The 26,543-nt window shown below is 42.9% G+C and overlaps 1 protein-coding gene across 5 annotated transcripts in view; it reads left to right on the top strand.

The window, feature by feature from the left end:
• ZNF277 (zinc finger protein 277) overlaps window positions 1–3,428 on the top strand; it is a 69,819-nt gene extending 66,391 nt beyond the window's left edge. Inside the window, exons 13-14 of one of the 5 annotated variants that reach the window (XR_012629172.1) lie at window positions 3,136–3,265; window positions 3,389–3,428. Coding sequence is in view for 3 of the 5 variants with exons in the window: in XM_074870245.1 (XP_074726346.1) it covers window positions 2,200–2,219 (20 nt within the window). In the remaining 2 variants the exon portion in view is untranslated. Of the gene's footprint in view, window positions 1–2,199; window positions 2,425–3,135; window positions 3,266–3,388 lie in introns of those variants that run through there. The other 4 variants (XR_012629173.1, XM_074870245.1, XM_074870250.1 and 1 more) reach the window with 4 other exon arrangements.
• Window positions 3,429–26,543: the final 23,115 nt, after the last annotated feature.

The following is a 26,543-nucleotide window of genomic DNA, read 5'->3' as shown; positions in this document are numbered from 1 at the left end:
ATAAATGTTGTCTATGGATCCTAGAGTCATTCAACTCACCCTAAAATAAACACCTAAAAGTGTACTCAGTTTCTTGCCCATAGACATGTAGTGTCATCTGAGATGCTTGAAAATTCCTCGTCTCCAGCTCCTTCTCTTGAAGGATGCTGATCGCTCAGAGGTTTTGTGTCTGTTCTGTCAAATGCATATGAGCATTTCAGACACCATGCAGCATCTCAGATGGCACTGAGGCATACCTAAGTCTAAGCAGCTAAATCCAGCACCTTTTGCTGGTAGCTAAATTTCTCTTTTAGGCTCCATTAACTATAATTGAAACTTAGGCACCTAGATCACATCTGTTCACCTACACCTGGACTCCCAAATTTAGTTATATTAATTTGGAGCTGAATTCTACTGTACTATTATGGAATTCATTTAATCTTAAGGTAGATCTCTACATGGATCAGATGATTCACCTTCTGGAATGGAGAACTAGCTTTGGTAGCTACATTGGAAATATCTAAAAGTAGTAATTTAGCCTCTTCTGCTCTGGTCTTACAACAGCTTTGGGGACAGGAGGACAGTTGGTTACCTTTTGGCACATACGGTCATGGATTAAATTATAATCATGGACCTAAGTGTAGAAACCACTAAAACATAGCAAAAGTACCCCACAAAACATTTATGGGCTTCCCTGACTCAAGGAATCTCAGTTGTAATCTGTTGTTGAGTAGATGCATGTTAAACAGGAGTAATCAAGAAGCTGGACAAGTTCTGCAGATAGGTTGTGACATCTTTGTTCTTCCTGTCTGTGAACTTTTTTCTTGGAAGTCCCTCCTGAGACTGAATACGGGTGAAAGTAGAAGTCCATAGACCACATTGAGGAATATGGCTAAAATGTAACTATTCCACTCCTACCTTTCTAACCACATCCCAGATTTTTCATTTATATCTCAAAATTTTTTTGGCTTATAAGCATTTTGGGTCAAAAACTATCTTTTTTCTTTTTTTAAACTTTATTTTGAGAATTCAGAATGCATGGCTTAACTAGGTTGAGACCAGCAGGCATTATGACACTGTAATGACATCCTAAAAAAAGAGCTGTGGTTTATGGTTATTAATTTAACCTGGCTCTTGACATAAATTATAACAGTCTTTGTACCAAGAAAGCATTAGATAGCACTTAAAATGGCATGTATCCCCTCAGGGTGCCTTTGCAAAGGAAAGAGTTTGTAGCTCTGCATGAAACTAGGACTGAAAAGACCCTAACGAAATGTGTCCCTTATTCTGGCAGCTCATATCTTTCAGTACCAGCATAAACCAGGAAACCAGAACACTGCAAGGACTTAGGTGTGAATTCAAAGTAGCAGGGCTGCTGATAGGTGTGAAACCTCAGCCAGATATTAGTCATTGCTAATTATTATTTTAAAATCTACAAGCTGGTGGTTGTTTTTACAAATTGTATATCTGACTATATAGCAAAGAAAGTACAAAGAGCATAAGGAGTCTTATCGCATCACAGGAAGGAAAAACATATTGTTCTTTATCTGCACTTACTGCTCCAGCGTCCCCACACTCTGTCAGAGTCTTACCACTCCTGTGGCGTTTCTTTCGCGGGTATCCCTGCTGGTATCATTACCCAAATAAGAGACATTCCAGAAACCCCTGCTCTTCCCTTTAGCAGCATGAGCAGCCCAGGAAGTGCCAGTGGCAGCTCTAGTATTACTGCTTAGCACCTGAACACTGGTAAGCTGCAAATGTGATTCTTTACTATAAAAAAATTCTTCAAAATTTCAAATTCTGAGGGGGTTGTGCAATGCATTTCTGTATGACATAAGGATGTAGTGAAATCCATCAGAATAATTACAGGCAGACTTCTGGTGTCACATCCAGCCACACCTTCACTGAGTGTTAGGAGACTTATTTTTTATTACTGTGGTTTCTAGAAATATCAGAACAATATAGAAATAAATATTGCAGGAATTGCTGATTCCTCATTAGAGAGTCTGCCTTTGCAAACTGCCTGCCACAGCTTTGCAGAACTGAGCACTGCTTTAACCTTTAGGTGGTTTTAGCTTTAAATTTCCAATTGTATTGAGGTCAGTTTTTTATTTTCTGATGCATATCTGGCTTCACACCATTTACAGAAATATTGCTATGAATCTTCACAAATATTTGACATGTTTTAATAAAATGCCTCATATTTTTGTTTGAATCTAGATAAAATAAAGAGCAAATAAGCAAGGATGGACCTTAGCCTTTGTGAAGAAGGATCATAAATGTGTGACAATGCTAGCCTCCTCTATTTTTCCAGACAGTGACTTACTATGCATCCTTTGACAAATATTGTTACTTCCCTGTGCCTCAGTTTCCTAAACAGCAAGATTGTGATTATATGATAATAACTACCAGGAAAAAGAAAGACACATATAAGATAGGATTCCAATGTATGCATGCAACTTATCTGCATTAGTCAGGTTTTCATATTTAAAATATTTAGTTTAAAAGGCGACTAGATCACAGTCAAAATACTTACTCATTCAAGAAGAAGAAATTTAATTTTGGGGGTACATTCCCATAAGGAAACAAAAGTTAAACATTTTGAAAATTATGTCTTTTAAAAAGAAGTGTTAACTTCTGAATCAGATTTTCAGAATATGTCTGATTTGCCATCACTTGAGGGTTTTAAGTAGAGAATGAATATTACATAAAAGATCCTCCGCTTTCAGTCATATTACAGATCTTCCAAATGTTCAGTTGCATATTAAGGAAGACCAATTCTCTGTAAGAAAAAAATTGCTGCATAACATAGAGTAGCCATAGTCCACACAGATTAAAGAAGATGTTCATGCTAGTCTCTTCTAGCCTTAAAAGCCTATAAACACATGAGTTTGCTGAGATTAAAAAAAAATTGCTAGATGTTGTGCATTCTTTAATTAATTTAATTGTTGCTTTGCTTTGTAAACAGTCTCTATCTAAAATCCTAGCTCTCTAAGACCTTTTCAAGTGCAGGTTTAATATTTAATAAAGTATATAAATGTGAGGTTGATAAGATTTCTCAGGATTCCCTTAAGCTTGTGTTATTGCATGTACCTTGCCTTTGCTTCAGCATAGGAAAGTTTCTGAGTAAAACAGGCCTTTTTTTCTCTATTATAGCTGATACTTGGATGAGATTCTCTTCTCAAAAGTTACTGCAATGGTACCTTTGTCCATATTTTCATCTTAACCAGAGGTCTGAGTTTTCTAACTTGCATTGAACCACTCAGACAAATAGGCTACATTTCAGGTAAGCAATCTGTGAAAGGACTGATTACTTAGTAATGTTGATACTGTTTCTGTAGACATAAAGTATGAAAAAAATTCTTAGTGCCTGATCCTTAATTTCTTTCTCTTATTTTTTTGTTCACAGAAAACAATGGGGATCCATTAAAGAATCTTTATTAAAAGAACCCCTGATATTCTCTGTATGGCCCCTGTTGTATTTGGACTGGAAAAAAAATCTTTTGGAGATTTTCACCAGATGGCTGCTTATATCTGTAGCAGTCCTAGAGTGTTCTCAATGAGCTTTCACCCTCAAAGCGTAGTAGAGAGGCAGGTGAAAGCAGCATGCCCAGCCTGCAGTAGGATGCTGGGATCCATGCTGCAATGGAACAGCATGGACTATTTCCCCACTGATGCTAGACTGTCCCCAGTGACCTTTAAAGACCAAGGAGATGGAGTTCTGCTGCTTCCTGGTAGACTCTGGTGCCACTGGGAAAATTGTCTAGTTGCCCCTAATGGCTGGTTTGAAACCAGTTAGATAGGATTCCACTCAATACCTAAAATGAATGTCAGTATCCTGCCAAGCAAGGATTCTCTGCTATTTAGTTTTGTTTCCATCTGAAAAAAGAACTCCTTAACATGTTTGACAGTGTTTATCCACTAAATTTCTTTTGGGCTTTGTGCTGATTAAAAATAGTGCAGTCATAGACTCTGCCCTCTCTTGTTCCCAGTGGTTTATTCTTCATCTTTTCCTCTGCCAACATCCCTCCCATTACACCCGGCCACATCCCACTCCTTGGTCAGGTCTACCTTGCAGGCTCACAGGAGTCATACACAGAGTAAGATCAGACACTGGTTTTCCTCCCATGGGATGACAAAGTCCAATAATACTGCAGCAGCAGCTGAAAGCTGACCTGAAAAGAAATAAAGGGCTTTGGGTCTACAAGAAAGGAATCTGTAAAAATGATGCCCCAAGTACTACCTTAAAAATAAGACTAAAGTAAAAGACAAAATTGGATAATAAACTGCAGAGAAATCACAGGAGGGACAGGGGACTCTCCTGGAACATGAAGTGGAAACTTGCACTGACTCCCAAAGTGACAGCAATGGCTGGAAGGAAAAAAATTAAGAAAGATGATAAGACTACTACCAAACTTTTTCTATTAGAATAAAAATATTAATCTCAAGGTATCAGGGCAACATTGGCCAAAAATAGAGCTGAGAAAACCAAAGCATCAAACTGTCATCTAAGTGGAAGTGGCAGTTGCAGATGAAGCCACATAACTGAGTGAGGTATCGGTATATCATCTGGAAGCTAGAATAAATATTATTTCAAGTAGCTAAGGGTTTAAGAAGGCTTACTACATGTGCAGATGTCTCCCATGCAGACTTGGGGCTTTGCAGAGGCAGGGGAAGGCAGTAAGTCCTGTTAAATACTGTTGGTGGGCTCTGGTCATGAAGTAAAAGGCAAGAACACATTTTCTGCATGTACATGGGCTGATCCATGTAAAAATCAGTAGTTATGGGACTTTGTAAAAGGGCTTTTATAAATCAATAATCTATTGGACATAACAATATTTGAGCATAATATAAACAGATCACTGGTGTCATCTGTTGTGCAGGCTGTGAATTAATGTTCTGGTGGGTACAAAATAGTAAAGGGAATCTGGACTTTTGTCTAATTTCAAAGAACAAATTAGTATTTCGTCCTTTTAGTTACAGAGTTTTTATGTCTGCCTGTGAGAAGGTTCTATCCATCCAGAAGATTTGATCTTTTCCTCCAGGTGTTTAGAGTGGTCACTTCTTGCTCTTCTATTTTGTAACATGTTTAACTCCTTGCCCCTCCAAATTTAGATAGCAATTGAAACACACTTAGCTTAGACACATGGTGATAAGGCAGCCATCTGTTTAAAAAGTGGTCCAATAAATCTCATTTTCAGTCGTTGACTTAAAATACCCTTTAGCTTTAGCTCCTTTCATTCTATTAATTAGTTTCATTAATGATTTTTAATTTACATTGGTTTTGTCTCACATCACATGGAAAATAGGAGGCTTAGAGTCTAAAATTAGAAAAAAGGCAGAAACTATGTAATGGTGGTACATCTTGAGATGCAGGATTTCCAGAAATGTCAAAGGCATGCCAATAAATGCATTTTTTTCCCCCAGAATAAACAGAAATCTTGCAAAAATCTGAAATAAATTATTTTTGTAATTCATTTTCTGAAATTAATTTTTCAGGGATAGAGGGCATATTTACAAAGTAGGTGTAACTTGTTTACACTTGAATACTGAGGAATAGACAGAACAGCAGAGGTAGAACTACACTGCCCTAATGAATCCTTCCTAGAGATTTTCCTTCCCCTCCTACCCTCCAATGAATCCTGATGTCTCAAACCTCCTGTAAGGTTTCGAGGGTCCTTGGTTCCCCCTGATTTCAGTGGGAGTTGCCAGGAGTAGGCAGCTTACAGATTCAGCCACCAAATGAAGTCACTCCTGTTGCTGACTGCTGCAACCAGTAACTGCAATAAGTCACGCTATAATACATTTTTCTAGTGAGCAGCACTTGTTTTTATGACAAAAGAAAGAACCACATAAGTGCTTGCAAGGACAGTGAGGAAGGGAAAGACACCTCTTCATTTTCTCCCCTCCCTTCTCCAGCATCTGGGTGACATCACATCTCCTGTCCTCCAGCTGTCCTTCAGCCAACTGCCCTTTAATCTCATAGCAAATTCCCTGGGCGAAATTATCCTTTTCCAGTGGTGGTGGAAGGTTATGGCCTCCCCGTCATCTGAGGAGAGTCAGAAGAGTGAGAAATGCTCCTGACTCCTCCTTCCAAGAGTATATTGTTCATATTCACCCTTCTCCACTTTGCAGCGGAGCACCAAATTTTATCCCTGCCCCAGCAGGTCACTTAGGGGTTGCAGGCAGATGGTTCACTGTCAGGCCCCAATTTCCTTAATCCCTCCACCCCTTGAGGGTAAGAGCCAATATACCAGCTAAAAGCACAACTAGAGCACTAGTTACCGAGTTTCCTTTGCCCGTAGCCTGCTCATACATGTGCACAGATTAATTTGCAGTGAGATCTCTGAATTTCCTGGCTTAGTCCAAGTAAGGACTTGGGTACTTTAAAACTGAGTTAAGTAGAATGATCCTAGTTCCAATGACTGTTTTTTTCCCCCAGTGACTGCTTGTCTGTGGATTTTACACTGTTGTCCGAAGCAGGGATTGCCCCTCCAGGCTGACAGCCCTCAGCACAGAGTTGTAGACCTGTGCTTGTTTTGGAGCCATGTTCTTGCACTGGCCTTTCTCTCCTGTGGCAAAACATCCATGATGCTGAAAAATGTTTAAGATGAGTCTGCCTGTGCAGGAGATGATACTTGAAACAGTTTTAGGCGGAGGAAGAGACAGGACCAGATCCCCACTCCTGCGCAGCTGTACTAACTAGACTCTTACAAGGCAATTCCACCCACATCATGAAAGCAAGCTGTGAGCACCTTTCAGTAATTTAAAACTAGATGAAAACAACCTCCAGGGGAGACTGTGGGCTGCATATCTTACCTAGAATAAATTTCTGCAGTCTTTATTCAGGCAATTACATGCTAGAGAGCAAAGGGCTTTTGGACACAGACTTCCTCATCCTGTTCTGCTGGCTCCCCGATTCCTATGCTGACTGGTCCGGGCTTCATTTTAAGATGCTTGTCCCTGTGGACTAGAGAGGGAACAGAACTACCAACTCAGGGCTCTGTATTTCATGGTAAGGGCAGGTATGTAAGAGTTGCTACACAGTATCTGAGCTACTCATAAAGGCACCAGTAGTTCCTACACATGCGTAGAGCCGGGTCCTGAGCAGAAGGCAGCTACATCAGCACGGACAACCTGCGACACCAAGCAGTGACCAGAGCTGACTTGCTTTAGCACTGGCTTGGTTACGGCACTATGCTACTAAGGTGTGATAATAAGCCACAATCTGGGCTCAAGGCAACTCTCTTGTGTCAATACTGTTTAACTTTCTCAAGTCTTGCAGGTAATTGCTACAAAAGTAAAAAGCACACATGCCGTAACAACTGCTACAAGTTTGCTATTATTCGATTAACAAACTGCAGAGGTCTCTCCTGTCCTTTTCTACACAGTGTTTCTGTTCCTATTTGAAATTGGTTTTGTCACTGGTGACAGATTGCAAACTACCTTACCTCTAGAAAGTTGACCGCTTTAGGCTCTGCATCCATTACTGTCATTTAACACATTGGAAGAAATGTAGAAACAACTACTGCTTCCACACAGTGTGCTACAAACTTCCTACGAAAAAATCAGATGTGATGTTTTGACAGCGAACTTTGCATAGTGTGCAAGGCTTCTGAAATTAGCCACTTAATTTGCTGGAGTCAGTGGACAAACTACAAATAGCTGCCTGCTTTCTCAAAACATTGAGTAATTTAAGTTCATAAATTCACTTTCACTAATCTTTAGAGAGAATAAAAATGTGTCTGTGTCCTTTGGGGGGGGAAAAAGTTTTACCTGAGATAATCGGCAAAACTGCCATCACTGAAGTAGAAAGACTGAAGTGTAGCAACTTCCCAGGATTACACAGGAATAGCACAGAACAGGAATAGTCAACCCTATTTTTTCGGGAGGCGCAGACCCCTCAGAAGCTTGTGGCACATGCAGAGTCACACAGGCAGGATAGGAATTTGCTTTTCTTGGTCACTTTGGAAGCAGCCCCTGGAGCGCCTGGTTGGAAACCACAGATTTAGGACTTCCTAAAGGAAGGGACTAAGTGTGTCCCACTTTCTGGTAAGTAGGAGTTAGCAGGCTTTATCAAAAGATATGTTCTGTCAGGTAAAAGTTATGTATAGACTACAATAGGTATATGGCTGACCTGAAAGGACAGAAAGGGCTGTGGGAGGGGAAGCCCCTGTATCCAGCTGTGCAGTGCTTCATCTTATCATTCCTGCTGCATGGCCTTTTTTTTTTTAATGAAGTAAATGTTCATAGAGATACCAATCTGGGTCACTGAACTCAAATTATAGCAGTTCAGTCCAGTAATATTAAAGAACAGCTCAAGTGATTTTGAATCACTGATACACCTGGTGATCTTTTATTCATTATTTTCTGTGCATTATTGATTGTATCTTTTGCTTGTTTACTCAAAGGGAGTTCAATTACATTCAGGAGCTGAAAGTCTGTGCCATCAGACAGTTGGTCTGAAGGCTTCTCCTGGCCTCCAGGAGATTCATTTCAGAACCTTAATCACTGTGTACATTCACTGGTTTTCAGTGATCGGCCAACATCTGAAAGATAAGATGTGGGATCTAAACTACCCCCTACCCTGGTGGTTTCTTCAGGCAATGGGTTCAGAGAGAGCATGTAGGTGTTCATCACAAGTGCAGCCTTGTTGGGGGGAGGTATTTAGAGCCTGTGCCATCGGCAAAGCTTCTTTTAGTATCAAGTATTTTTATATTTTGTAATTAATTTCCAGGGAATAAATTATTGTGGCTCTGACCCTATACAAAATGTTTTCTTAAAATAAATCAGTCTATTTGGGGTTTGAAAGTGCTTTTAACTTAGATTACTAAGTTAAGCACATGCATTATTATCTGCTGGTAGTTCTTTTTTCTTCAGCAGCCTCATGGACCACTCACCTCATTTTTGTGAGGACACATGTCAGACAGTCTTTCTCCAACTTACTTGAGCATAAAGCAATTTAATGCAGGTCACGCCATCTAAGAAAGAAGAGCATACAAGGCTGAGCAGCTGCATTTGCTGTTCTGCCTAACCCTGACAAGGCTTCTTAAGATAAGGAAATTGAAGTTTTCTTATTATATTTGTGCCTTTTCATTAGAAAGGCAGCTTATTCTAGCCTCAGAAGCTTGCCAACCACAACTTCTGTGTTAGCACTTGGGGTTTTGTAGTGAAAGAAGTGGGGAGGGAAGAATACATAAATGCAGTTGCATCAGACAAAACTGCCAGTAGAAGGGCAAAAGCAGTCTAACACAATGTTAGAGAGTAACAGTCTTTGCTGGCCAATTTACAGAAAAATGCTGAAATGGAGATCCTGGTCCAGCATAGTGTCTTCATTTATCAATATAACTTTCTTTCCTGCATTGAGGTAATTTGGCAAACATGTTTACTTGCAGAGCAAATTCTGAGAGTTTCAGAAATACTAAATCTATTTATCAGACTAATCTATTGATATCTTTCTAAAGAGCCTTTTTGTCTAAACGGTGTTCAGCCGTCTCTTTTAATTCAAAGAGCTTATCCTATCCTAATCAGGTTTTCCATATGTGCAACTTGGCAAGTATTTGATATTAAGGGATAAATTAACCAACAAACATAAAGAGAAAGTAATAAATTATCTTCTCTAGAGAGGTCACTGAATGTCTCTCAAGTGTTGGAAAAGGAGATTAATGATAGCCTTTTTTTTCTACACTTGAAGGTGAAAAAGCCAAATTTTTTTATAAGACTATTTATGAAGAAAGAAGTATTGCGGGAAAGACTACATTAACAAAAGAAAAGGATTTTTTTCTATTTGTTCCTGTGTATTAACTTGCCAGTATTTTTTTTTCTTTTGCAAGTGTCCTGTGACTCCATGTCAATGTTCTTCATCCCACACTGATAAGCACACCCATACACTGAAGAATTCTGTTGTGGGTGCCATGTCATTAAGGAAGAGGCAGGATCTCTGGAGACCAGAGCCCAAAAGTGCCCTGCATGTATAAGCAGTGATTGCTCAGATTCCTGTTTCTAGTACAGAAAGATGTAAGTCAGATGGAGGTGTTAAAAAGTAGATAAAAACTCCGGTTGCATTTGATTCCTAAATCCTTGTTTTATAGGTTATTTTCTTGGACTAGATAGGACAACTGTTTAATGATTCAGAAGGCTCTCTTTAAAAAATATTGGAAGTTTGATGTTACATTAGCTAATACAAACAACAGTATTACATTCTTGCTACTTCTCTCTTCTCCCATCGCATCTTAATCCTATTTAGGTCCTGGGCTCTGAGTGTCAGGAATACATCCATATGTATTTGCAGAGTGCCAAAATATCATGAGTACCTTTCCTGCTTTGACTTAGGTTCTGGCATAATACAAAAAATGAATTATAATATTAGCTCCCAGTTCCTTCTTTCGAGCATTGGGTGTGTGCATTCTGTTACCCTCCATGAGCAGTTATCATTAATTTCTAATTAAGCTCAGCTACTTCACTGTAGGATAGTTTTCCAGCTGGCACATAAATGATACTTTCTTATTATTCTCAGAAACCACATCTTTCCCTCCCTGAAATATTTCATTAATGTATTACCCTCATGTTTGCTAGGATAGCCCAACTCTATACATTTAGGTTTACAGAAGTTGTTGGATTCACCTGGAGCAGGGACTTGAAGGCTAGTGTAATTGCAATGTGAAGGTCTAACCATTACATGCTGAAGTCTTAAAATTGGTAAAAATTCTAGTGCAAACTTTTCCCCTTGTAAGGAAAATTGTTCTCCAGAATTACCTGGAAGTCATTAAGGTACTTGTTGTTAAGCCTGTTAATCAAACAGGGAGGCTCACACCATTCTCACAATTTCCAGCACTCACGCTTGGGTGAACCTGAGCAGTGAGTCAGCTGTGCTAGTTGTGATGATGAAAAGCATTTTTAAGACTTACACTGCATTTTTTGAGATCTTTGAATTAAATATGCTAAAATACTCAAAGATAGTGGCAATAAAGTGATATATACCATAGGTATATGGTAACCAGCTTTGGGCAAGAGGGAAAGATACAGTGCACTATCATGCAAGAATCGCAGGCATATCTTCAGGATCAGGCAGCACCTGCATACCATTTTTGCTCACTATGTATCTGTTTGCAGCAATTGTTTTTAGGATATTATACTGAAAACCTTTTCCTATTTCCAGCACACAGTCATTTGCATTCACGCGAGACCATGTTCTGCTGTTGTTACTAACTGGATGCTGAATAGTATCGTCCTTTTCCAAACAGAGCAGAGATCCTCATCAACAGGATCAAAGGAATTTGAATGCAAACCCATAGTTACCCAGTGGGAATGAGGAATTATTTCTTATTGTCTCTCCACGGTTTCGATGCACAGGGTCTTATATGTAACTTCCATTATCTGTGCTGTGGAAGTCCTTGCTACTTTCCAATAATTGTGCTATTCTGCTAGGAGAGCTGTGAAAATGTGGCTGCATTTCTGCTTTTCAGACAAACGTTTTTTTCTGACTTGACCCGGGTCTGCTTTGAGTTAAGTTGGAAACCTCAAAACTCATGGGGGCACACATCTCTGGCATGAAGCAATTCTGTAGAGAAACACCAAGCTACCTCCAAATAAGAGCTATAGGATATGATGGTACGCCTTGTAGACATTCCTCAAGCTGTGCCAATTTTTGCATGGTGGCTGCATGTTACAATGGTTGTGCATATTATAACCTGGTTGGCCATTAAAAAGATTTCCATGTTAGTGAGAGGACAAGGCAAGGTCTGCTAAAAGTTTGTGCCTACTAAACATCCTTGCTTTAAATCTTTGTTCACAGTAAGACGATGTGCTAGGGCCATTCCACAAATAACCCCTCTGCTCTCACTGACTATGGACATGGAGGCAGAGGATAAACCTTAACTCATCAAGTCCTTTTTAAGAATCAATCACATACTAATTCCATTGAGCAGACTGCCATGGTTGGAGACATGAAATGATACACAGACATGAGAAAAAACCTTGACATCTGCCCAGGGCTGCACTCAAAAGTTCATGTACAACAGCAGGGCTCAGTTAAAGGCTCGATTACTGTGAATACCCTGAAAATCTGGCATTTCCAGCAATCAGGCATGCAAGTTAGGTGCTCTGCACAGCCTTTTGCAGATTGCTGTTTTGCAGATCAGGCTCTACAAGGCTAGAAGCAAGTCAGGAAAACAAGCGAGGCAAGGGGCAGCCTGGATGACTGCTTGTGAAACCCTTCTGTTGGAAACAGGCTCTGTGCCAGCTTTTCCCTTTCTATGATGTTTTCCTTTCAGGTTTGGGTCCACTGTCTACCTCTGCCTCTTTTGAAGATTTTTTTCCTTTGAACATTGTGTTCTTGCTTCACAGGGAAGCAGAGCCATGGGAGCACCAGTAAAAAAAGCATTTGTAGCTCCAGCATCCAGAGTTCTGACCTCTCACTTCATTTGCTTTGGGATCCTTGCGCATATTCAAACCCCTTACAACCCCAGTCACTGCTGGCAGCAGCGGGTTTGCCAGTTCCCAGTTTCTTTGAGCATTAGAGGTATTATTAGGGCATCACCTACTTCTGCAAGAGAAGGAAATTACTTGGAAACCTATGTAGCAATTGCAACCTAATTTCCTTAGAAAGATGGAGAGGCTTTTTTTTTCCCCTTAAAAAAATAGAATCCCAGCTTGATAATGTCTAAGAAACCTTTGAAACTCTTGCTGAGCTGGCTGAAAAACATAAGCCTAAATTAGATTCTCTGCAGGCGATTACAGAAACTTGAATCTGGAATATTGATCAGGTAAAAGAAGCATGGCTGTTGAAAAAACATGGTGATGTATAGCCATGTTTCACAGCCTAAGCTTGTCCATGGTAACAGACCAGAGCAGTCAAGTGTCTGCATTAGTATTAGGGAGAGGCACTTTTTTTCTTGAACATAATTAATCTTTTTCCTGCAGCCCACGTGCCCCATTCAGAGGGCTATGCCATGTCTTAGGTTACACATCCACAGCGGGAAAAGAAAAGGGAATCAAAACCTTTCCTAAGCCAAATCCCCCTCTGGAGTGCATCAGACCATCACACCGACTGTCCCCTCACCGTGCCACTGGCCAGCCCAACCAGGTCCGCTTAGTGCTGCCGCCTGTCACCAGCAACTTTTCAAGCCAGCTCTTGCCCCTTGCAGCACTGAAAGCTGGGCACCATCCCAGTCTCTGGCAGGGACATCTCCACACAGAGCACAAGAAGCCTTGTCCAGGGCTGTCTCAAAGCCAAACCTAACTTTCAAGTCTTCCCTGTGTTTTCTCTAGGGGAAGGGGAGTCTGGTGCTTCCTGGCTAGCACAGTGGAAGATGCACCATCTGCTATCAGTTCCTCTGGAGCAGTGTGCTAAGTTGCTTGTGTTTTCAGGCATCTGATGTTTAAATAAGACTGTACACCTTTAGTAGATTGTATACCCCAAAAAGTGTGCTTTGGGATGAGTACATATTCTGTAGCACATTTCCAGAAGTTGAAAACTTCATGGAAAGTGGGAGATATTTCAACTGCCATGAGTGGTGGGTGCAAACCCAAGATCTCCCAACAGAGTCAGCATTCTCAGAAGAGTTTCCCAATGTGCCATGACTGTATACTGACAGCACGAATATCTGCTGCCAGGAAGAGTCCAGCAAGTCTGTGCTACTTCTCTGAAATTCCCAAGTACAGCATAAACTCGCTGTGAAGTGGGGAATTGCTGCTTTTTTCACTTTCAGGGAAGGATCAAAGCACAGAGAAAACAAGGAAGGAATCACAAGGGGTGGCTGAGCATGCATCTGCCTTTCAGGTATTTAAACTCCTCACTTAACTCCTCAAACCCACCTTTCAGGAGCCATTTAATCCCAGAGACAGCCGTGTCACTGTAGCAAAATAATAACTTTGAACAGGTTCTTGTTAGAGGAATCAGCAGGCAAATAAAAGTAGGTTAATTTTATCATACTACATTTTATATAATAGTCTGTGGTAAATTTGCATGGTATTCCCTCCATGTATCTTCTCACCAACACAACACAAGGACTAGATGCAAGCTGGTGATTTCAGTTTGTGACAACTATGACATTATGAAAATCATTTTTCTTGCATGGCAGAAAATGAAAGATTTTTTTTAAATTGTTTTGGACAGTCAGATACATTTTGTTTTCATCTTTTTATCTTAAATTTGAAATTGAATAAATGACAATAAAGACAGAAACTGACAATTGGCTATCAAAACTTTGCTTGCTGCCCATTCGAAAAATACTAGTGGGCCATTAACGGGCCAGTTTGCATTCCAGATGATAACTGGTAACTGGTTTAATTACTGAAATGCACTACAATTTAAAAAAAGAAAGGTACCTCAAAAGAGGAAGACAAAATATTCTATGGAAAATTAAGATGTTGTCAAAATAAGACCTTGCCCTGTAGGACCTTTGGATCTAAGCTAGTTTGCTTTTTCAGCAGAGGAATATAGTGCTGGAAAGTTTGTGAACAGCTCTTTTAAAATAGTGAAGGGGATGAGTCTAAGGGAGCACATGTCTACCGTGGGTATTCTGATTAATACTGTAAAATAGGCAGAAGATTGACCAGATGATTTACACACATTCCAGGATCCCTCTGGGGGACAGGAGAGCTTTGTGGAGATGAGGAGGAGAACATGCTCCTTCGTGGCCACAGCAAAGACCACTGCCCCAGCAGCCTAGGCAGCTGAAAGTTGAATCTTGAGACTGGAGGCTGCATACATGAAGCAGTGCATGTAGCAACCTGCCCCAGAAACCATGACTGAGGTTGCTGCTAACTTCTCTGTACAACATAAATCTCTTTGGAAATTTGGCAGTGAAATACATAGATAATCGAACTGCTCAAATCCTAAAATAAACACATCATAACTCCAGACTCAGAGACAGTAGCTCTGCTTTAGGTGTATTAAACTGACTGTCTTTTTTTCTGGCTGCAGCGAGGGAAGGGCTGATTCTCATCTTGGTTCATTGGTACAAACTTCTGAAGGCAGGACAGTGATAGCTGGTTTAAAACATGGCTATGTGTCTGCAGGGGTGGTTTCAAATAATTTTCCCTTCTAGTGAACAAATATAAAAATGACCTAATAATCTACTATAGTGTCTTTAACAATCTGGTTCCTCTCTGTTCTGCCCTTCCAGGTGGTCCAGTTTCTTTGTAAAATGAGATATTTTAACCCCTGTCATAAACAGGGTCACACAGAAAACTGATCATAGTTTTCACGTCTGCAGCATCATTTCATTACCATGGGCAGCGCTAATAGAATAAAAAGAGAGATCATAATCTCTCCATTTCTCTGCTGACGCAAATATTATTCTGTGCTGGACAGGCTATTCGAGAAATCTTAAAATCAAAGAAAAAAATCTAATCCTCCTTATAAACCACTGTCACTTGAGCGACTTTGCTGCACAAATCGTAACGCTGATGGAAACACAGAGCAGAATTCAGACCAGCTTTAAATATATGCAACTCATTCCTTCTGCTCTGCCAAGTCATCAAAAGAGGAACACACAGACACATGAAATGATTCATGCAGGAAATCCAGAATACTGCAGAATTCATCCTTCTGCTGTGACAAGCTCATTTTAGTTTCATGCATTTTGTTTCCAATGCAAATACCTTTCAAGAGAAGACACTGCTTCCATGTTTTATCCAGGTTATTCAGGATGCAGTGCAAGTGACATGCCTTGACACAGGCAAGGATTAGCAAATACAGCACACTGTTTCATGAATTCATGGATTCTGCATTACAAACCTTCAGGCTGGAGATGTCAGTGCTGCAGATGCTGTTTACGCAGGAGTGAAGTTTAAGTCAAGAAGCATCTCCCTGAAGGACTATTGGGCTAGAGTCAAAGGTTAAGCTGTGCAAAAGGAAGAATTTCTTATAAGCAATCAAAGAGAAAAATATATTTTTTTAAAAAAGAAGAAAAGAAAGAGGTAGAATATTTCAACTATGTACCTCACTGATTTTCACAGAATCACAGAATCGTCTAGGTTGGAAAAGACCTTGAAGATCATCCAGTCCAACCATCAACCCAACATTAACAGTTCCCAAATACACCAGATCCCTCAGCGCTATGTCAACCCGACTCTTAAACACCTCCAGGGACGGGGACTCCACCACCTCCCTGGGCAGCCCATTCCAATGCCTAACAACCCGTTCTGTAAAGAAATGCTTCCTAATATCTAGTCTAAACCTTCCCTGGCGCAATTTGAGGCCATTACCTCTTGTCCTATCGCTTGTTACTTTGTTAAAGAGACTCATCCCCAGCTCTCTGCAACCTCCTTTCAGGTAGCTGTAGAGGGCGATGAGGTCTCCCCTCAGCCTCCTCTTCTCCAGACTAAACAACCCCAGTTCCGTCAGCTGCTCCTCGTACGACATGTGCTCCAGACCCTTCACCAGCTTCGTTGCCCTGCTCTGGACATGCTCGAGTAATTCAATGTCCTTTTTGTAGTGAGGGGCCCAAAACTGAACACAGTAATCAAGGTGCGGCCTCACCAGTGCAGCCTGTCCTAATCATTTGTATTTCTCCTGCAGTCATTCCTGCTGAAAGTCACCGGCCTGAAAGTCCCCTTTGCATTTTTACAGTCTTTGAGTGAAATTCTGGAAACAGGGAGATCAGAGTGGTTTGTCACCAGCAATCAGATGCTGCTGGCCAGCACATCCAGGGCTTCCTGGGGGTATGGCGCAAGTCAGGGCTGCTCCTGGGTGTGCCAGGGATGCAGGCAGAACCTGGAATCCTTCCTCTCTGCAGTAACAGAAAGCCGAATAACATGAAGCATAGCCCCTCCTTTTCAGGCCTCAGGCATCTTCCCAGCCTCTTGATGGACTCACCATGGCAGTGTCTTTTCCTGGATACACCCTGCCAAGGGGTCCCACGTGTCCCACTGGTGGGGGGCTGGCAAGCTCAACGTCCTCTGAACATCCCGCCTGCCGACCCAGCGGGGCAGGAGCCATGGGCACTGGCACAGCGCTCTGCTGCTTTCCTCCCCGGTTCCCTCTGCGAGCACCATGTGACCTGACTCACTGCTCTCCAGAAATGCTGGAAGGTAGCTGTCAGTTCACCTGATGGAGGGACCAAAGCCACCTCATCCCCTTTTCCTCCCCTCTTGTATGTGCAGGGAGAGAAACTGCTCCCACTCCTGAAGGACACCAAGGGCAGGCTCCCTTTGCTGCTCTTGGAGTCCGCGCTTGGCTGTACCCTGCTTTAAAAAGCCGGTATCTGGTTGCAAGGCACTGAAAAGCAACACAGGTAATGAAGAAAATGTAACTGCACCTTAAAGATGACATGTGCCATCATCTGCATCTCATCTTGAAATTCAGTGCACTGTTAGTGAAAAATGAGTAGACTGCAAGGCATAGATAGTCTTTCTGGAGGGTACAGTTGTGTGTGCTGGGTTGAAAGCCAAGAGGACAGAAGAAGCACTGCTCACATGGGTACAGCAAACCTTGGTGCCAGCTTCCAGCTGCTGGCATTCCCCTTCCCCGCTGGCAAACAGGGAGCTTGGCACCAGTGTAGGCACAAATGCTTCAGCATTATGGTAAAGGACAAGGCGACATGAACTTCCATGGCTTTAACACCACACCTTGAGTATTGTGTCCAGTTTTGGGCACCTCAATACGAGAGAGATATCGAGGTGCTGGAGTGAGTGCAGAGGAGGGCAGCGAAGCTGGTGAAGGGCCTGGAGAACAAATCCTATGAGGAGCAATTGAAGGAGCTGGGACTGTTTAGTTTGAGGAGGAGAAGGCTAAGGGGAGACCTCATCACTCTCTACAACTACATGAAAGGACAATGTAGAGAGGTTGGTGCTGGTCTCTTCTCACAGGTGATTAGCGATAGAACAAGAGGGAATGGCTTTAAACTCCAACAGGGGAGGTTTAGACTGGACACTAGGAAAAAATTTTTCACAGAAAGTGTGGTCAGACAGTGGAATAGGCTGCCCAGGGAGGTGGTGGAGTCACCATCCCTGGATGTGCTTAAGGGTCGTTTAGATGAGATGTTGGGGGATATGGTGTAGGGGAGAACTTTGTAGAGTAGGGCTGATGGTTGGAGTCGATGATCCCAAGGGTCTTTTCCAACCTGAATGATTCTGTGATTCTGTAACACAAGTTTCATGATAGTCTTCTTATTTCTGAATGTTCTAGCTCTTTGTAATGAAAAAAAACAACACCAGCCTCTTTTTGTAAGCGTAACTTTACACTCAGTGTTGGGGAACAAAAGCATGAAAACATAACATGAATGCACCTGAAGAAAATAGAAATTATGCACAAGTTAACAGAAAACAGAATGTATTTTAAGTAGCATTTTAATCCACTTCTACGTCTTTTGAAGACATGGTTTGACAGCTCTGAAGATAAAAGGCACAACACCTTTTAGAAAAAGTACAAAGGCTTTTAAAAGGCTTTCAGAGCCTTTTAATCCTACTTCTGTGTTCTGACAATCTTCCTCAATTAAATACTTCCTCAGCATCAAAGATGCCCTTGGTGCTGACAGGGGCTCTCCGTGGCACTTCTGCTTCCCAGAACCACCATAGTCTTGCCCACATCTTTAGGCAGGTTTCTCTGCTGAATCCCATGGTTTTGCTCAGCGGGAGAGAAGGGTGTGAGTAACAGGCTTGGCTTTTGTTTGTTTTAACTTTTTCAGGCATCAGAACACCCCACAGGTCATTTTTCCTGTAGATTTTGGTCTCCCCACTCCTTCTCCCTTTTGGAACCTGTTTGGCTGATGCTCACTGGTGTTTCTCACCATCACTGCTACTCGCATCTGCACTATCCACAATCAATTTGATAAACAAACTTCCTAATACTGCCAACACAGAAGTGCCTAACAGGTTTTTTCCTTAAATGTTTTTGTTTCTCACTCTTAGTCCCACAGCAAGTTTTGCTAACTGTAGTCTCTGTTGCACTGTAGGGTGAAAAATGGTTGGAAAGGTCTGTAACCCCAGCAGATATGGGGGGAGATAACAGTAGCTCTTCTCTACAGTTTGGCAAATGGGCAGTTGAAGATAAATTAGAGGAGAAAAGCAAGCCAGATTACAAAAATAAAGGCAGGTTCTCCTTGGGGATGATTTCATATCTGAAGAACCGAACTCTCACTTCCTTGTCCTTTGTCTTCTGCTTGCTGTTTACCAGTGTTGTCACACAGAAGTCAGGAAGGAAACAGAACAAAACAGTTTTAGGGAGATAATGTTATTTGCAAATATCTGACAGTGCTAGTAGGAATCACAATTCTCCTTCTGTGTTAAGAGGTTTTTAACGGTATCTTCTTAGCATAGCCTAAAAATGAAGGAAATATCTGAGGAAGGTTGGGTTCCTTGTGGCTGTTTAAAAGTAGCAATAGAGAGTCCTCTCAGAGCAGTCATTTAACTAGAACTGTCTTTGCACAAAGGAGATGCATTTCAGCTTCTGTCAAACCAGCCCTAAAGCCACAGACTTAGGACTGTTTGCTCAAGACTGGGTTCCTGCAGCTTGCTTTGACTATGGTGGAACCTGCATGGCTGCACCCCACCACTGGCTCCCCAAGCCCCTCTGCAGCTGTGAGCAGAGACAGAAGTGGGGCTGTGCAAGGGGAGGGGCTGAACTTCAGCATCTACACACAACCCAAACGCACCAGCTACTGGCAAAACAGTCAAAGAAGATCTCGTCCTCCTCCAAAGAGGAGCTGTGAGAGAAGCCCCAGGTATACAGTTATCTACAGCTCCTTGTACATCACATCTGCCTGGCAAGAAAATGGTGCTTTATCAGAGTTTTATACAGCCCCCTCCCTGCAGAGAACCGGGGAAATCCACAGGAACATCACCCCCAGGTGTGCAGCAGTACCATGCTGCCTTCAGGAACCAGCACCTGCAAGGACTGCTGCAGCCTGGAGCTCTGGTCCGGGAGGCAGCAGTATGTGCAAGCCTCGCTGGCCTTGGCTCCCGCAGGCCTCTCTGCTTGCCCCGAAATAATGAGTGCTCCTCTTAAAAACACCACCACCAAATTCCTGGTACTTATGCATATCCCTGCAGGGCATTTATAGGCAGTTTTAGCCTTCAGAGTTTGGAAGATGAATAAAAAAGAATATTTCATGGGAATTAGATTCTAGATAACTCACACACAGGCTTGCTGGTCTGTTTGGTCTTAGTGTCAAGGGAAACTGAAATACCTTCAGACTGAAAACTAAAGAATCTGTCCATATGTGGTGGTTTAGTCCCTGCCGGCGTCTGAGACCACGCGGCCGCTGCCCCTCCCCCACAAAGGGAGTGAAATACAAAGTCCAGGGGCTGAGATAAGGAGAGGTTTAATACAACAGTGCAACAGCAACACAACAAACAACAACAATAACAATAACAGTAATGACAATGAACAGAGCAAGATATCTACCGATACAGCAGTGAGAACAGAGAGATGGCATAACACACATGTTAACTGACTGTCCCGTGCTGCCGCAATCGGGCACCAGGAGGTGACATCAGCATGGTATTGAATAACCCGGCTAGAGCTTCCCCCCACTGCTGGGGAAACTTAACCCTATCCTAGCTAAACCAGGACACCATGCCAACCAGGTTATAGCATGACCATAAGCAGAACGCAGTGCCTTGGTTCACAGGACAGGTTTTCTTTGCTTTTCAGTGCACCTGTGCCATTTCACAGCAGCCAAAGACCCTGCTTCACAGCACCCTGTAATGCAAATGACAAACATGGCCTTGCAGCTCCTCTAGTTTTCAGACAGCTGTATTAACCAAGCTGGAAGATTGAAATGGCAAGCCATGAGTGAAATTAGTGTACTGTGTTAGAGGAAAAGCATTCAGGCTGACTGCAAGTGCCGTGCATAAGTAAGACACCATTCTATCTCTCCTGCTTTGTAACTCTTTTTCTTTATACTCCATTTACACTGTATTAACTATTTATAAGAGATCACTTTAAATCCCCTTTGCAGTCAGCATGTGTACATCTCATCTGAAGACTCGTGGTATTTGTTGAGGCTCCATAGCCATGAAAACACACCGTGGGTAATTGTTACGGTAAGGGTTTCAACTGAACAGGTAAAAAGTGTTTGTTTTAACTGGCTTTACAAAAAAAAGACATTTTCCCATCTGCCCTCTCCTATTTATGTGCAATCCAAATTAATTTAGGTAAGAATGCTAACACGTGCTTGAGAAATAGATGTTAAGCTGGGGAGAACCAACTGAATTTCACATTTTGTAACTGGAAAATTACTTTTTGCCCATATAGAGAAACAATGTGTGTGCTGTGTCTGCGAGGAGCAGCGTGCAGTGTGGTACTGCACCCTGTTGGTCTGCTGAGTTATCAAAGCCCAAGTGCATTCTTAATACAATGCAAGGCAGTTTCTTTTATATTAAACCCTTCTTTCAGCCAAGCTGTCTCCAAATGCAACATGGAGACAGGTGGGAAGGAAAGAAGGAGAAAGAAACTCATGTCCTCGTAGAGAGAGTGCGACCTACAAAGGTGAGAAGAAAAAGTTGTACTGGAAAAGCAGCCAAGATTGAAGAGTTCTCACTCACTAGTTAGTGGGTAGAAGAAACAGAAAAAATAATGAGCAATCAAGAAAAAGGGAAGAAGGTTTTTATGCCACTTGTATGGAAGCAAGTTTTAAATCATTAGAAAAGAGTGACTCAAAAGCATGACTCACATGGTTTGGACATCTACAAAAGAGAGAATTCAGGAGAATCTAAATGACGTTTTGGGAACTTGGTGCCAAAACTCAAATTCCAGAAAAGGTGATGAAGAAGGTGTCTGATGAAGAAGGTGTCTGATGAAGAAGGTGTCTGATTCATTCTTATTGCCTGAGTACATGGCCACTGAACTAATCTTTTCTCAGAAAGATGACATCAGAGCAGCCTCCTAGCAAAGAGGGAAGAAGGAAGGGAGCCAAGGCAAAGGACACAAGTGCCAAGGGGCTGTCAGGCTGTAGAAGAAGGCATGTATACGGGGTCAGAGTGCCATCGTGAAGGGGACAGCAGGATCAGAGAGATCACACATCTTACAAAACAAACAAGGCAGAGAAGTTCAGAGGCAGATGCTTGGTCAGGGCACTTCTCTGCAGAGGAGCCTTGCCAGCACACCCTGCTGATCTTTTGTTCATACGTTCCTATGCCATTAACACTGTTTTATAGGTGAGTCAGGAAACAGTGCATACTCATCGGGTAGTCTTTGCCCAAGCAGTCTGTGAAAGTAAACTCATCCTGTTGAGCCACTGATTCAGTGATCACACAGGACTGTAACTTCATGTATGTCATTGGTCTTAACAGCTCTTTCCCAATCCAGTCCTACTGGTTATCTGTGTTGTGCCACTGCCTGCTTGGTGGGGACCTCACAGTCATTACTGAGATCAGCTAGTGGTTGTTACGTCCTTGCTTGCTCCTGCGCTGCCACCCACCCTCCCCACCTACGGAGAACTATCAGAGATCCTGGTCCTGCCTGGCCATTGCTTTAATCACTCTTGGCCTGAATGACCTACCCTAAGGCTAAATAGGATAGAAATAAATGCCAAAGATAAGCAGCTGGCTACAGTTGCTTCTGGACTAGCACCTTAAGGAAATGGCTTTTAGGATGTTCGTTTGGTGAAACCACAGTCTTTTAATAGTTGTTGACAGTGACATTTTAAATCTGCTGCATTGCAACAAAATCAGAAAGGACCTGGATATAGGATTGTTGTTTTTTTCTGCTTAAGACACAAGTTTCAGTGACTCTTTCTCTCATTACTTACTTGGAGTTTAAACTAGGATGCAGTACAAGCTGTACATGCCTGAGCATCCAAGTGCCCGCTTCTCACATAAGTGCATGTTTTGTGATGATCTGCTGTGACTTGGTTCATGCATGAGACTAAATGAACTGTTACAAAAAAATGAGGGTTATGGTGGGATGGAATGGGGTAGGATGGGATAAGGGAATATCCACCACTCTAAAGGCATTGCTATTGATGTCTAAGCAGGGTTTATAGCTTCAAAACCCTTTTTAACTTTTATATACCAACAACAGGTCCTGAGGCTTTCTCTCTCACAACTGCACTGCTTCTCTGGCTGTGGCCCTTCCTTCCTTCCTCCACTACTGCACGCTTGTCCCTGCATCTGTCATTGATGCCTAAGGACACCCTGCTGGGGCTCAGGCTTTCCTTGGGGGTTGCATTTTGGGTAGGGCTCCTACTGGTACAACTCTTCTGTAACAGACGGGCTGCTTCTCTCCACATCTCTGAATGCAAAGCAGCCCTCAGACTGAGCAGCTTTAGAGAGTTTAAGCCATCAGAAAGAGTGTTTCATGTCAGCAGCTGTGATCTGCCGTTCTCCAAAGGCTGACAGAGCTCAGCACGTGCATGCAGGCAGGAGCCATGCCTCAAAGACTATATGTTTAATTACTAATTTCTATGAGAAACCTCAGCATTTTCCTGCTCTCATTTTCTCTGGCACTTTCGTGTAGCCCCCGGCAGGAGACGGCTTTATCCCAGCAGCCATTTGTCATCCAGCGAAAGAGAGAGCTGCCACTGCCTCAGGCAAGAAGCAAGGAGGTGAGAGCCAAACACCCACCCCAGCCCTGTCTCCATGCACTCGGTGACAGCAACTCACTTGGGAACATTGCAAGCAATACACAAAGAAAGCCAGCATAGCAATAAGGCCACAGATGTCTGCACAGCCTTCAGTATTGATCCATCTATATCTGCAGAGGGGGAAAGCAAAATCATTGTGAAGTAGAGCAATCCATGGTGAGGTTAGCTGTTGCTACACAGCTAACACCACAGCCACCTAGGCAAGTGGGATGGTACAGGTCAAGCTCTAGTCCCAGAAATAAAACACCTCAACAGCCCACCTGCAAAAGAGCACTGGCTGAAAGCTGCTGGATACCGCAGGACTGGCCATGTGCTGCGAGCAGGGACTGACAGTCAGACAGGCCTATGAGGAGAGCTGGTGGTTGGGTGGCCACACCGCACCCGTGCCTCTGGGCAGCCCTGCGGGCTGAGCTCTCACACCGGCTTGATACAAACCTACACCTCTTCCTCTCCCCAAGGGCATGGTCTCTTGGATCACTAGACTTGCAAAGTGACAGAAACACAGAGTCTTCCTTCCAGTCAATATTCCAGGGGCCACACCAGCACCCTCCTCCTTTTGCCTGCACCCAGCAGGCACCAGCTGGCCTCGCAGTTGGGTGCAGAAAGCAAGAGCAACCACCACCACCAGGCCCAACCCAGAGCAGACAACACCATTTTCTAGCATGCTCCCTTTTGCTTTTGCAGCCCCCACCTTTGCATCTCTCTGCTCCGTGCAACCCTGCCCGCTGGGGCAGGCAGCCTGTTTGCGTGCAGCCCCTGTTGTGACAGTTATACACACTCGGAAAGTCTCTTGAGAAGTCCCTCTTGTCCACAGTCAGCAAAGAGCAAGACAGCTCTCCCCACCCTCTGCAATTAACAGCCAGATACAACTTTACATCTTCCAGCACTATGAACTAGCTCAGGGCAGAGCACTGCCACCCTGCCAGGATCATGTGTAGGAGATGGGACTTTCCTCAGGGGGTTCCAGCTAACCCTGGGGCAGCTTTGTCGTTCAAAGTGTCTCTGTTTCGAGGGATAACTTTACAAGGGCCAATGCTGACTAAAGACATGCACTTAGATGGCAGAGGCCTTGGTCCCTTTCTTGTGTGCTGTCTATTTCTGTCCCCTTGCCAAACATCACATTTATTGGGTTCAAATTAAGGGTAACAGCAGGTATCCAAAGTGTGCAAAAACACAGCTTCTGGGAAACTCTGCAGCTCCAGTTTGGTTCTGCTTTAGCAGGTGCTAAACCTCAAAATTATTCTCTGTTGCCTAGAGGCTTGATTACAGGCAGAGCCAAACAACAGTTGGGTGGATTTGAGGAGTGGTTTAACATGCAAGAAGCAGGTAAGACCTTAAACACAGGAACAGGAAATGGTGATCCAGCATCATAGCTCTTGCCTACTCCTTTTGAAAAAGAGAATTTTTAATTTTCATTTGACAGATAGGCAAATTTGATTTATGTCCTGCAGGACAGCGGTCATAAATATTGCCATATTTCAAACCACTAAGAACAGGCTTACTCTGATCTGTTTTCAGTGTATTTCATTTATTCATCTTGGTTAGATATTTAATATTGCCTTTTCTTCCTGTGTGAGCTAACCTCTGTCTTTCAGGTCCCTTTGTGACATGCATGAATATCAATCACTTATCCTACTGTTCAAACTAACAAGGAAGAATATTTAACCCTATTAACTAACTCCACTGTGCAAGAAAAATAGCTCTGCCTAAGGTTAGGTTTTACATTTACATTAAGCTGATTCATTATTTTATGCTGTCCCTCACCCCCCACCCTCGGCACTGAATATCAAGGCAAAACTTCAGACCACCCTAGAGATGTTATTAGTGCATTATGAATACAACCTCTCTTGCTTTATTATTTCATTATAAGTCTTAACGCTGCGGCAGTGCAGCCAGTCAGCAGGTGACCTCCTGTGATTAGCTTGCAGATTTGCAGGGAAATCTGGACAAACCCTTGTGGTTTTAAGAATTCAGAGTTTGTTTCCCCGTGTTACGTTCACCATGTGATGCCTCGGTGGCACCAGCAGACTTGATGAGCCGTGTGGCAGGCAGACCTTGCTGGGGACCGCGCTCCTTGGGGGTGCAGTTTTGCTCAGGACTTGTCACTCGGATGGCTGAAAGAGGCACACTGTCCCCCAGGAGCGCTGGCCCAAATCTCCATGATGACAGATTTGGGATGGAGACCTGGCATACTGAGTGCCAGAAGGTCACAGCAATGAAAAAATGTGTATCGGGGGAAAAGAGCAGCTGGGGAAGAGGTCATGGGGCAGCTTGCAACACCTTCAATCATACTGAAGTTTGAGTTCACCGGCTCCATGTGCTGGGGCTTTTAAAACAATTTTGTGAGAAGCAACTGCCATAGAGAATGAATCTAGTCAAATCCTGTGTATTTCCATCTGTTACTTTCTTATTACCGTAATGGAGAATACAGAGAGAAAAAATACATTTATTGCCCAACGGACCTTGCGATCTAAATTCAGGATGAGAAGCCTGGTAGACAGACAAAAAGTGATGATACTGATGCTCCTTAGAATCAATTTTCCAATGTAATTCATCTTTAGCTCAGTTTTCTAAGGAACTGGAGCTGTGCAACTGCAGCGGCTGCCTGTCCTCCTCTTTGCCTCCCCGCCCCACAAAGACTCCTGAAACTGTCAGGGTATTTTTACCAAATCTGCCAAAGAAGTAGAAGTCTCAAAGATATTTAGCTCCTACAGGGATCGCAAAATGCCAGTGACTAGGTAGAGAGTACTGAGGGAGTGCCCCAAAGGGGGAGAGGAAAGTGTAGCTCAGCCCTCCTCCGCTGCCAGAGGCATCGCTGCACTGAGTGAACAGCATGTGCACGCTGGCAAGCCAGGCAACACGTACGTAGCTCTGAACCCACCGGAGCACACATTGCCTATTGAGCTGCCCAAAATATAGAGGCATGAGAAGAAGATGAAGCATCGCAGTGAGAAATTAGTGAAAACATAATGTACACCTGAAGGAACCGGGGGACAGAGTAAGGGAGATGGAGGAGATCTGGGCAGTGTTACA

The sequence above is a fragment of the Strix uralensis genome, chromosome 5, assembly GCF_047716275.1.
Source record: "Strix uralensis isolate ZFMK-TIS-50842 chromosome 5, bStrUra1, whole genome shotgun sequence".
In the NCBI taxonomy this organism is placed as follows: Eukaryota; Metazoa; Chordata; class Aves; order Strigiformes; family Strigidae; genus Strix; species Strix uralensis.
The sequence above is the reverse complement of the archived record's forward strand: the minus strand, read 5'-3'. Positions and strand labels throughout refer to the sequence as shown.